We start from the raw sequence: 12,693 nt of genomic DNA, 5'->3' as shown, positions 1-12,693 counted from the left end.
ATTTTCCACCATAATTTGCAAATAAATTCATTAAAAATCCTACAATGTGATTTTCTGGATTTTTTTCCCTCAATTTGTCTGTCACAGTTGACGTGTACCTATGATGAAAATTACAGGCCTCTCTCATCTTTTTAAGTGGGAGAACTTGCACAATTGGTAGCTGACTAAATACTTTTTTTCCCCACTGTACATTATTGGTCGTGACTATGTTACGAGAGAGCGGGAGGGAGAAAGAGAAGTATCAATTTAGCTGTTACCTGGGTTACCTGTCTACATGCACAAACACAATGGATCATAGCTAGTTATTCTAACTCATGGGTTTTGTTCTCCCAACCCACTCAGTTCTTCTATCTGTCTTATGGCAAACCAGACACGTCTCTGACACGCACGCACACACTTGCCACTGATTTTTCCATGCTCTTTTTTTGTGCATGTGTTTGTTGAGTTAAAGCATTGGGATACAGCATCACATCTTTTTACACATTACATTTTATTCAGGATACATCATTCACAGACGTACTTTAGCCCATAAGATTATACTGTACTTGCATATAGTAGAGCGACTTTGTCAATATATTATTTTTCACAGCTCGACTTATTTCTGAAGCTATTCTTATTCATGGATGTATTTGACTGTTGAACTAGTATGAATCAGAGTAAAACCATTCCACTTATGTATCACTAAAATGTCAGCAGTGGGGATTTTCCCTGTTCTGTGCGCCTCGCTTTGCCTATCCTGCCTAGCGACCATGATGCTGTAGTAGTAGACTGCCAGTACAGTGTTGCCTGCAGGGTGCCCAATGGAAGCCATTCAGCACACATATAGTACACGCATACTCATACACACGCACCGGTATGTGCATCCTCTTTTTATATGTTTAGTCACAGACACAAACAGACACTTGACTGTTTGAAACCAGAGAGCTGAGGGTGCTCTCTCACTCTCATGAAACATATCTATTCTTAGTGTCTGAGCCTATTGTGTGAGTGATAGGAGTTGGGCAAGATAGACACTCTTAGCACGACTAGCTACATCCCACTGGTTAAATCTGTTTGCTTTCAGGGAGATGCTGGATTAGGGTGGTATGATCAGTTTGTGTGCGTGCATGTGTGGGAGAGAGAAAGCGTGTTACAAACACATACTACAAATAGGAGTGTGGGCCTGTGTTTTGGCTGTTAGGCTCTGATCTTACCGTGTGTGAATGGAACATACTATGTCCTTGTCAAAGACCAGCCATGGTCAGTGTGTACAGTACACTTCCAAAAGAGCTGTCCCTATTAGGATAACTATTTTGGGTTCCATGTAGAACCCTCTGTGGAAAGGGTTTTACATGGAACCCAAAAGGGTTCTACCTGGAACCAAAAAGTGTTCTTCAAAGGGTTGTCCTATTGGGACAGCCGAAGAACCGTTTCAGGTTCTAGATAGCACCTTTTTTTCTAAGAGTGTACAGATGTAGGATCTTAATTTGAGCCAGTTTGCTACAGCAGGAAAACAATCCTGCAGCAACAGGAAATGTGAATTATTATGTGGATTATAATTAATGAAAATGTTTGTAGGGGTTGATACATTTTTCGTTAGGGCAAATCAAGTCTGACATTTCAAAATGGAAATTACAAACTTTAGAAGCCTTTTAACTCAAATCCAGTGAAATTCTCAGCAACAATTAGAGTGATCAAATTAAGATCCTACATCTGTATGTTACAGTATTTAACCTCAAAGCAGCATGCCTGGTTCAGGCCATGAGACAAATTGTGGGTGCGTGTGTGTGTGCACATGTATTTGTGTGTATACATGCGTGTTTGTGTACAGTATGTGCATATGCCTTGTGTGAGTCAAAATCAAAACCAACGTAGCTCTTATCCTATGCAGATACAAAACAAAGGGCAGAAATAAGCCTCCTCGAAAATACATACAAACAGGACTTGATCCTAAATGTTTTTACTTGAAAATATGTAAAACAGGACTTGATCCTAAGTGTTTTTTGTGAGGCTGCCTGCCTGCAGTAGTCAGTCTATTTGTGTACTCCCCCACCAGTTCTCATTCTTAACTCAAACATATGGTAGCAAACAAGGCCCTCGGGCACTTACTATTGGCTGCTCTCATTCCTGACATTGTTTCTTAAAGCCAGTAGCCCACACATATGAGAATACCACACATAAGGCCGGTTTCTCAGACTGAGTTATTCAGCTGATTTAGGTAAGTCTACTCCTGAACTGAAAAGCATATTCAATGCAGAATCTCTAAGTCCAGGCTGTATTCATAAAGCGTCTCAAACTAGGATTGCCTTTAGATCAGGGCCTTTTTAGATCATAATTAATACGATGACATGGACACAGGGGACCTGATCCTAGATCAGCACTCCTACTCTAAGACGCTTTATGAATACAGGCCAAGGAGTAGAATAAATGTAGGTGATATTCGTTATATTTGTGATATAGCTCGACCTCACATACAACATCCACTCACCCATTGACTTTGCATAAGGATGCAACTCAAAATAGCTTTGTATGGAAGGGTCTGCTGTTTAAAACTGTTTAGTCATTTTACATTTTTATTCCCTGTAACTATATTTGCCATTATACGATGTTATCATTCAATTCAGTTTTAAGCAATAACAAAGATCTAAGTGATGCATTGACCAACCAGTTGCTAGTGTGGACACGCCACTCTTTTGTATATAGACCAGCTCGCTCTGAACTCTGCACCTTCCTTTGTGTTATGGTGGTGCAGGTGCTCTCTAGTCTCTCTCAGATCACTTTCCCTCTTAAATCACTGTGTGGCTGCTCACTAGGAAGCATAGACACAGGCAGTCTCTCTCTCACTCTCTCACTCTCTCTCTCTGTCTCTCTGTCTGTTTGTGTTCTGGTAGTTAGCTGTGTGCTCTGACTGTGGCAGCCCCGTAGGCAGTAGGCCATGGACAGATGGCAGCAAAGTTGCAGTGCCGGGGGTGTAAGTGAGGAGGTTAGCTGGCATGGCAGCGGGTAAGGAGGTGGACTGTTCAAGGACACATTGTTAATCCCCCTGGTGAAGGAAAAATAGGGCGATGGAAAGTAGCTTTCAACAGGAGTCAGGACTGAACTGAGAAGACCCTGAACCCCAAATCAACTGCTAGCCCCTACCCCCTATACACTTGGATATATCTGAGACAATTGGATAGGTGAAAGTGATATGGCGACAATTCCACCTGGCCTATCAGAGGGCATGATGAAGCCATTGACATATATAAATATCTAGACACAGCCATATCCTGAGCTGTGAATGGATTTCTGGAGGTTGGTTGATCCATTCGTTTTCACTGTGTGAGATTCGAGCCATGTTACTCTACAAGTAGCCTCTGAGTCTCCAACATCCAGATGTCCGGTTTTCAGGGGAAATGGAAAGAGCCTGTGACACGACTTCCGCTTTTGGATGTTAACAAGGTGGCACTGCATCTTAACTCCTCCTCCACATTTACTGGATTGGTTGAACAGTGCAGAAGAGAAGCTTCTCGTCAAGACCAGTATGTAGGGGGATCTAGTTTCAGGCATCTTTTACACCTGCTACGTTAGGTTACTCTACAAGCCATGTGTGTGTATCGTGTGAGTCTGACCTCCACCGACCGTGACATTGCACCACGAAGTGCACTTCAACAATGCCCTTGTAACACGGTCATAAGGCTGTTATAATTGCACCTATAAACAGCCCACCTTTCAACTCCACCTTAGGACAACAGACGTTAGGTACAACTGTGTCTGTTATACATTATGTCAGTCATGTTTTATGTCTGACTTTTGTCATTAGATAGACAGTTGTAAATTCATTACAATTATTTGAATGAGATTTAGTGTTATGTATGAGTGCGATATGGCAGGTTAAGTAGGACCAAATACAGAGCAGGGTCATGTTCATTGGGGCACGCAACTGAAAACATTTTATAATGATTTGCAAATTCAAGTAGTCCCTCCCGGTTTTTGTCCGTTTTCTTCGGTTTGGTGCCAAATGAACACAACCCTGGTCTTCAAGTGTGTGAAAAGTGAGGGAGTTAAACTCGGCCAGTCAGCAGGGCACCATTGTTGTAACTATAATTCCACAATTTGAAGAACCCTTACCATAGCATCCACACTGAAGGGTATTCATTACAACATAAAAGGCCTATTTAAGATGCAAACTATGTTGTTTGCTCAGTTTTCATTGTTTTATTGTGACGGTACAGCAGTAACCTCTCACAACACTGTCAATCACGCATGAAAATATCTATTTTGCTCTATATCTGAGTGTCACACTTATCTGTTGATTGTGCACTTGGCCTTGAATCAAAAAGACACTAAGTCACAGGAAAACAGAGTGTATCATCAGATATGCAGCTAGCAATAAATATAGTATTTTAGGGGGGTAGATGTAGCTAACATCTTTTAAATGTTGAAATATTTAGAATCTGTCCTCTCATATTTACATGAGTGACTACCATAATGGCAGTTAAAATGACAATTGCTTTGTTCTCCTTTCTTCATCAGTAAAAGACTAGAAGGTGAGTGACTGGCTGTGGAGCTATACAGAGCAGGCTTGCTGGTTAAAATTCTGGTTTTAAATTTGCTGACAGCATGGTGAAATGGGGTGGGGTCCCTCTTCAGTAACATGCAGAAGCACAGTGGTTTAGTAGACTTGGATTATTTATGGAATCCTCAGTATCATTAGGTAACATGACAACAGTCTACATATATATAAAACATCTAGCAAGTGTGAGAACTAGAATACTGTATGCACAATATACTATGAAAATCATTGGACTCTAATGCTGCAAACAATTAGAATTCCCCCCTTTTCCCCACAAAATGTATTTCGTCTAAACTTTACAGTTAGGTAGGCTTGTATAGGCTATTAGTCTGCTCGCCTAATACACACTGTTAGTTGGACTGCAAAGAAATGGTGTGCTGCCTAAACGCGATACATGGATTTAATTAGCATATTCATTTAAATAGTATTGTTCACCACGTGGAACAGACCTTTCATGATGGAAATTTGACATACTTTTTTTATATATACCCATCCGTTGAAAAAAAGGCTGAGCTTTCTCCAAATTCAATGTTATGTGACTACATTGTTTTTAAACAGCTTTCCCTCTGAAATGTTTTGAAATACTTGATATACATTATGAATTGCTGGGCTCTGATTGGCTGCTGGAGATTCTCCTTCCGTATGGCAACAGCCTGGAATCCCACCCCCCTCTCTCTTCTCCTGTCCCCCTCCCCTTTTCTACTCACAGACCTCCTCCACACTGCTTACCCTCTTCCCTGAATGCACTTGGACTGCTCTGCCTCCGAGGGGGCTCCTCGCCACCGACTGACTGCAGCATCTGGATGTGGTCGCCATGGCAACAGCAATGGTCCACCCCCCCCTCCCCTCCTCTCCCCATCCTCCTCCCCCCTTTTCTAAGCTCACTGTGCTAATGCTCGCCGCTGCACGTCTTCAGGCTTGACCTGGATTCCGTGGTGTGCTGGCGTTTCCCCATTATTTGGGGTCAAACGCCAGAGCCAGCTCCTCCCCCACATCCCATCCCCAGGCCATGTGTTTGTAAGAAGAGAGAGAAAAGCATGTTATCACAGCATCGAGGCTCTATCCACCCTCCCTCTCTCCCACTTTACTCCAACAACACCCAGAGCTTCAGTGAACTGAGATTTTCTAGTAATTTCCCCGTTTTGATTGAACTGCCACCTCTGCTGAATAAAGAAACCAAAATGTCTGCCTCCTGCCTGTTCCTGTTGTAGTGGGTTTAGTCAGAGTAATGTTTGGCGCTTGGATTTTTTTCTGGTCTATTTACTGCACATTTTTATGTATTGTATCTGTTTGTTTGAGATTGAATGTTAACACAACATGACAGTCCGAACGCATCTAAGTCAGTGTAACTGTTGTGTGGGCCTGTGGCCGTGTCACTCATGCAGTAATTCATTGACACCCGTGTTCACTTCTGATGTTGAGGAGCTCTTGATGTGGTAATGTCAAATCAGTCACCGCAGTCAGTTCATCAAATCAGACTAATAGATAGAGCCAGATTATCAGAGATTCAGTCTTTCTGTACATACTCTGCTTATGCCTTCATGAGAAACTTGTTTGGGTTGATGCACCTGTTTTCTCTTGGGAGCTGTGGCTTTTACAGTGAGGGAAAAAAGTATTTAGTCAGCCACCAATTGTGCAAGTTCTCCCACTAAAAAGATGAGAGAGGCCTGTAATTTTCATCATAGGTACACGTCAACTATGACAGACAAAATGAGAAAATGTTTTCCAGGAAATCACATTGTAGGATTTTTAATAAATGTATTTGCAAATTATGGTGGAAAATAAGTATTTGGTCAATAACAAAAGTTTCTCAATACTTTGTTACAGTGAGGGAAAAAAGTATTTGATCCCCTGCTGATTTTGTACGTTTGACCACTGAAAAAGAAATGATCCGTCTATGATTTTAATGGTAGGTTTATTTGAACAGTAAGAGACAGCATAACAACAAAAAAATCCAGAAAAACGCATGTCAAAAATGTTATGAATTGATTTGCATTTTAATGAGGGAAATAAGTATTTGACCCCATCTCAATCAGAAAGATTTCTGGCTCCCAGGTGTCTTTTATACAGGTAACGAGCTGAAATTAGGAGCACACTCTTAAAGGGAGTGGTCCTAATCTCAGCTTGTTACCTGTATAAAAGACACCTGTCCACAGAAGCAATCAATCAGATTCCAAACTCTCCACCATGGCCAAGACCAAAGAGCTCTCCAAGGATGTCAGGGACAAGATTGTAGACCTACACAAGGCTGGAATGGGCTACAAGACCATCGCCAAGCAGCTTGGTGAGAAGGTGACAACAGTTGGTGTGATTATTCGCAAATGGAAGAAACACAAAAGACCTGTCAATCTCCCTCGGCCTGGAGCTCCATGCAAGATCTCACCTCTTGGAGTTGCAATGATCATGAGAACGGTGAGGAATCAGCCCAGAACTACACGGGAGGATCTTGTCAATGATCTCAAGGCAGCTGGGACCATAGTCACCAAGAAAACAATTGGTAACACACTACGCTGTGAAGGACTGAAATCCTGCAGCGCCCGCAAGGTCCCCCTGCTCAAGAAAGCACATATACAGGCCCGTCTGAAGTTTGCCAATGAACATCTGAATGATTCAGAGGAGAACTGGGTGAAAGTGTTGTGGTCAGATGAGACCAGTATGGAGCTCTTTGGCATCAACTCAACTCGCCGTGTTTGGAGGAGGAGGAATGCTGCCTATGACCCCAAGAACACCATCCCCACCGTCAAACATGGAGGTGGAAACATTATGCTTTGGGGGTGTTTTTCTGGCAAGGGGACAGGACAACTTCACCGCATCAAAGGGACGATGGACGGGGCCATGTACCGTCAAATCTTGGGTGAGAACCTCCTTCCCTCAGCCAGGGCATTGAAAATGGGTTGTGAATGGGTATTCCAGCATGACAATGACCCAAAACACACGGCCAAGGCAACAAAGGAGTGGCTCAAGAAGAAGCACATTAAGGTCCTGGAGTGGCCTAGCCAGTCTCCAGACCTTAATCCCGTAGAAAATCTGTGGAGGGAGCTGAAGGTTTGAGTTGCCAAACGTCAGCCTCGAAACCTTAATGTCTTGGAGAAGATCTGCAAAGAGGAGTGGGACAAAAAATCCCTCCTGAGATGTGTGCAAACCTGGTGGCCAACTACAAGAAACGTCTGACCTCTGTGAATACTAAAAAGGGTTTTGCCATCAAGTACTAAGTCATGTTTTGCAGACGGGTCAAATACTTATTTCCCTCATTAAAATGGAAATCAATTTATAACATTTTTGACATGCGTTTTTCTGGATTATTTTGTTGTTATTCTGTCTCTCACTGTTCAAATAAACCTACCATTAAAATTATAGACTGATCATGTCTTTGTCAGTGGGCAAACGTACAAAATCAGCAGGGGATCAAATACTTTTTTCCCTCACTGTATATACCCTTTGTTGGCAATGACACAGGTCAAACGTTTTCTGTAAGTCTTCACAAGGTTTTCACACACTGTTGCTGGTATTTTGGCCCATTCCTCCATGCAGATCTCCTCTAGAGCAGTGATGTTTTGGGGCTGTCGCTGGGCAACACAGACTTTCAACTCCCTCCAAAGATTTTCTATGGGGTTGAGATCTGGAGACTGGCTAGGCCACTCCAGGACCTTGAAATGCTTCCTACGAAGCCACTCCTTCGTTGCCCGGGCAGTGTGTTTGGGACATTGTCATGCTGAAAGACCCAGCCACGTTTCATCTTCAATGCCCTTGCTGATGGAAGGAGGTTTTCACTCAAAATCTCACGATACATGGCCCCATTCATTCTTTCCTTTACACGGATCAGTCGTCCTGGTCCCTTTGCAGAAAAACAGCCCCAAAGTATGATGTTTCCACCCCCATGCTTCACAGTAGGTATGGTGTTATTTGGATGCAACTCAGCATTCTTTGTCCTCCAAACACGACGAGTTGAGTTTTTACCAAAAAGTTATATTTTGGTTTCATCTGACCATATGACATTCTTCCAATCCTCTTCTGGATCATCCAAATGCACTCTAGCAAACTTCAGATGGGCCTGGACATGTACTGGCTTAAGCAGGGGGACACGTCTGGCACTGCAGGATTTGAGTCCCTGGCGGCGTAGTGTGTTACTGATGGTAGGCTTTGTTACTTTGGTCCCAGCTCTCTGCAGGTCATTCACTAGGTCCCCCGTGTGGTTCTGGGATTTTTGCTCACCGTTCTTGTGATCATTTTGACCCACGGGGTGAGATCTTGCGTGGAGCCCCAGATCGAGGGAGATTATCAGTGGTCTTGTATGTCTTCCATTTCCTAATAATTGCTCCCACAGTTGATTTCTTCAAACCAAGCTGCTTACCTATTGCAGATTCAGTCTTCCCAGCCTGGTGCAGGTCTACAATTTTGTTTCTGGTGTCCTTTGACAGCTCTTTGGTCTTGGCCATAGTGGAGTTTGGAGTGTGACTGTTTGAGGTTGTGGACAGGTGTCTTTTATACTGATAACAAGTTCAAACAGGTGCCATTAATACAAGTAACGAGTGGAGGACAGAGGAGCCTCTTAAAGAAGAAGTTACAGGTCTGTGAGAGCCAGAAATCTTGCTTGTTTGTAGGTGACCAAATACTTATTTTCCACCATAATTTGCAAATAAATTCATAAAAAATCCTACAATGTGATTTTCTGGAGAAAAAAAATTCTCGATTTGTCTGTCATAGTTGACGTGTACCTAATGATGACAATTACAGGCCTCTCTCATCTTTTTAAGTGGGAGAACTTGCACAATTGGTGGCTTACTAAATACTTTTTTCCCCACTGTATATTCAGTGCTCCATCTTTAGTAGCTGTAGAGTCTTGCTGTAGGGTTTCTGCTTTCAAGTCTTAAAGGGGAAAACCATATGAGACATAGGGATGGGACATTCTCTACAGTGAGGGAAAAAAGTATTTGATCCCCTGCTGATTTTGTACGTTTGCCCACTGACAAAGAAATGATCAGTCTATAATTGTAATGGTAGGTTTATTTGAACAGTGAGAGACAGAATAACAACAAAAAAATTCAGAAAAACGCATGTCAAAAATGTTATAAATTGATTTGCATTTTATTGAGGGAAATCTCTCTGCAAAACATGACTTAGTAGTTGGTGGTAAAACCCTTGTTGGCAATCACAGAGGTCAGACGTTTCTAGTAGTTGGCCACCAGGTTTGCACACATCTCAGGAGGGATTTTGTCCCACTCCTCTTTGCAGATCTTCTCCAAGTCATTAAGGATTTGAGGCTGACGTTTGGCAACTCGAACCTTCAGCTCCCTCCACAGATTTTCTATGGGATTAAGGTCTGGAGACTGGCTAGGCCACTCCAGGACCTTAATGTGCTTCTTCTTGAGCCACTCCTTTGTTGCCTTGGCCGTGTGTTTTGGGTCATTGCCATGCTGGAATACCCATCCATGACCCATTTTCAATGCCCTGGCTGAGGGAAGGTGGTTCTCACCCAAGATTTGATGGTACATGGCCCCGTCCATCGTCCCTTTTGATGCGGTGAAGTTGTCCTGTCCCCTTAGCAGAAAAACACCCCCAAAGCATAATGTTTCCACCTCCATGTTTGACGGTGGGGATGGTGTTCTTGAGGTCATAGGCAGCATTCCTCCTCCTCCAAACACGGCGAGTTGAGTTGATGTCAAAGAGCTCCATACTGGTCTCATCTGACCACAACACTTTCACCCAGTTCTCCTCTGAATCATTCAGATGTTCATTGGCAAACTTCAGACGGGCATGTATATGTGCTTTCTTGAGCAGGGGGACCTTGCGGGCGCTGCAGGATTTCAGTCCTTCACGTCGTAGTGTGTTACCAATTGTTTTCTTGGTGACTATGGTCCCAGCTGCCTTGAGATCATTGACAAGATCCTCCCGTGTAGTTCTGGGCTGATTCCTCACCGTTCTCATGATCATTGCAACTCCACAAGGTAAGATCTTGCATGGAGCCCCAGGCCGAGGGAGATTGACAGGTCTTTTGTGTTTCTTTCATTTGTGAATAATCGCACCAACTGTTGTCACCTTCTCACCAAGCTGCTTGGCGATGGTCTTGTAGCCCATTCCAGCCTTGTGTAGGTCTACAATCTTGTCCCTGACATCCTTGGAGAGCTCTTTGATCTTGGCCATCTGATTGATTGATTGCTTCTGTGGACAGGTGTATTTTATACAGGTAACAAGCGGAGATTAGGAGCACTCCCTTTAAGAGTGTGCTCCTAATCTCAGCTCGTTACCTGTATAAAAGACACCTGGGAGCCAGAAATCCTTCTGATTGAGAGGGGGTCAAATACTTATTTCCCTCATTAAAATGCAAATCAATTTATAACATTTTTGACATGCGTTTTTCTGGATTTTGTTGTTGTTATTCTGTCTCTCACTGTTCAAATAAACCTACCATTATAGACTGATCATTTCTTTGTCAGTGGGCAAACATACAAAATCAGCAGGGGATCAAATACTTTTTTCCCTCACTGTATGTTCATAAAATATTTTCTCTCTGTCTCTCTTTGTTAGTTCACATCAATTGAATTAAAATACATTTCATTTACTTAAGGCATTGGGTGAACAATGACACCATGGCATGATTTGCCAAACCATGAAATGCTCATATATAATGGGAATATTTGCACATTTAAATGTTAACTAATTTCTCTCTCCCTACCCATGTCTCTCTTCTTCACCCATCTCCCCACATCCCTATCTCTACCCCTTCCTTCTTTACCCCCTTTCCTCCTCTCTCTTTTCTACCGCTCCCTATTTTCTCTCTCTTCCTCCCCCTCCGGTCTCTCCATCCTCCGTGTCTACCCCACACCGCCCTCCCTGGTTGCAGTGGAGGTGATGGACCAGCAGAGGGTGCTGCATAGTGGCTGCCTGGTATCGGGGGTGCACACCCCGCCCATCCGCCGCAACAGCAAGCTGGCCAGCCTGGGGCGCATCTTCAAACCCTGGAAGTGGAGGAAAAAGAAAAGCGAGAAGCTGAAGCAGAGCTCCACAGGTGTGTGTGTGTGTGTGTGAGAGAGAGAGAGAGAGAGACTCATCCATCGGTAAACTACACAAACACTCACCTTTTCCCCGTCCTCTCCCCTACAAAATTAGGCCAGGCGTAGCAGATTATGAGTAAAAGCACTTGGGTAATACCCCAACTATTTAAAATGTAGTCATGTAGTCTCCCTAAGCAGACGGGTTTCTGCCCACATTAACAATGTTCCAGCATACACATGCCAGAGAGGGCTGGTGGGAGGAGCTATAGGAGGACGAGCACATTGTAATGGCTGGAATGGACTTAAATGGAACGGTATCAAACACGTCAAACATATGGAAACCACATTCCAGTCATTACAATGAGCCCGCCCTCCTATAGCTCCTCCCACCAGCCTCCTCTGACACACACAGCATACAGCATAGTGCTGTTGCCCTAGGTCTGAGATTTCCGCGACTAGTAGTCATGCTATGGAGATGATGAGTGTCAAATAGAGGGTAAACATGGTTGTAAAACTAAGCCATGTATGTTGTCTCTTTTATGTTCTCCCTGCAGATGTGGCGTTGTCCAGTGGGTGTCTCTCTCCAGAGCCCGGTTCCCCCTTGCAGGGCTCCTCAGATGGGACAGGCATGTTGGGGGGGTTTGGGGGGTCGCTCAACGCCACTCTTACAGTCAGCAGTGTGGAGTATTTGGGCCCCGAAGAGGAACTCCCCCCGCCAGGTAGGACAGCCCACCTCCAGGGAAAACTAAGGCCTAATCCCAAATCGGCACCTAGACCCTACGCTTTATGCACTTGTGGAGATCTAACAGGATTTTATTGGTTTAATGAAGCTTCTACCTCATAGCCTATCATAGGGCAAGGTGGAGCTAAAGTCCTCACCATGTATTTGGACAGTGAAGCTAAATCTTTTATTTTGGCTCTATACTCCAGCATTTTGGATTCAAGATACAATTTTGAATATGAGGCGAAAGTACCGAATGTCACCTTTTCCAAGTCCTCCTTTCAAAGAAGATATATTGACACAGGATAGGGTAGCCACAGTAATATGATGAAGTCTACCATCATCCGTATTGCTTTCGCCTATCCAGTTTAGAGCCCGACTGATATGTTTTTTGGGGTCCAATACCAATTCTAATTTCTGGGGGGACAAAAGTTAGCGATACCGAT

The 12,693-nt window shown here is 43.6% G+C and overlaps 1 protein-coding gene across 1 annotated transcript in view; it reads left to right on the top strand.

Moving 5' to 3' along the window:
- The window catches only part of LOC121538286 (phosphatase and actin regulator 3), a 60,731-nt gene that overhangs the window by 25,872 nt on the left and 22,166 nt on the right, over positions 1 to 12,693 (top strand). The window contains exons 2-3 of the mRNA XM_041846154.1: positions 11,376 to 11,540; positions 12,081 to 12,245. Of these exons, the coding sequence (XP_041702088.1) occupies positions 11,376 to 11,540; positions 12,081 to 12,245 (330 nt within the window). The remainder of the gene's footprint in view (positions 1 to 11,375; positions 11,541 to 12,080; positions 12,246 to 12,693) is intronic.

The sequence above is a fragment of the Coregonus clupeaformis genome, chromosome 24, assembly GCF_020615455.1.
Source record: "Coregonus clupeaformis isolate EN_2021a chromosome 24, ASM2061545v1, whole genome shotgun sequence".
NCBI lineage: Eukaryota > Metazoa > Chordata > Actinopteri > Salmoniformes > Salmonidae > Coregonus > Coregonus clupeaformis.
This window is presented reverse-complemented; position numbering and strand designations above follow the sequence as displayed.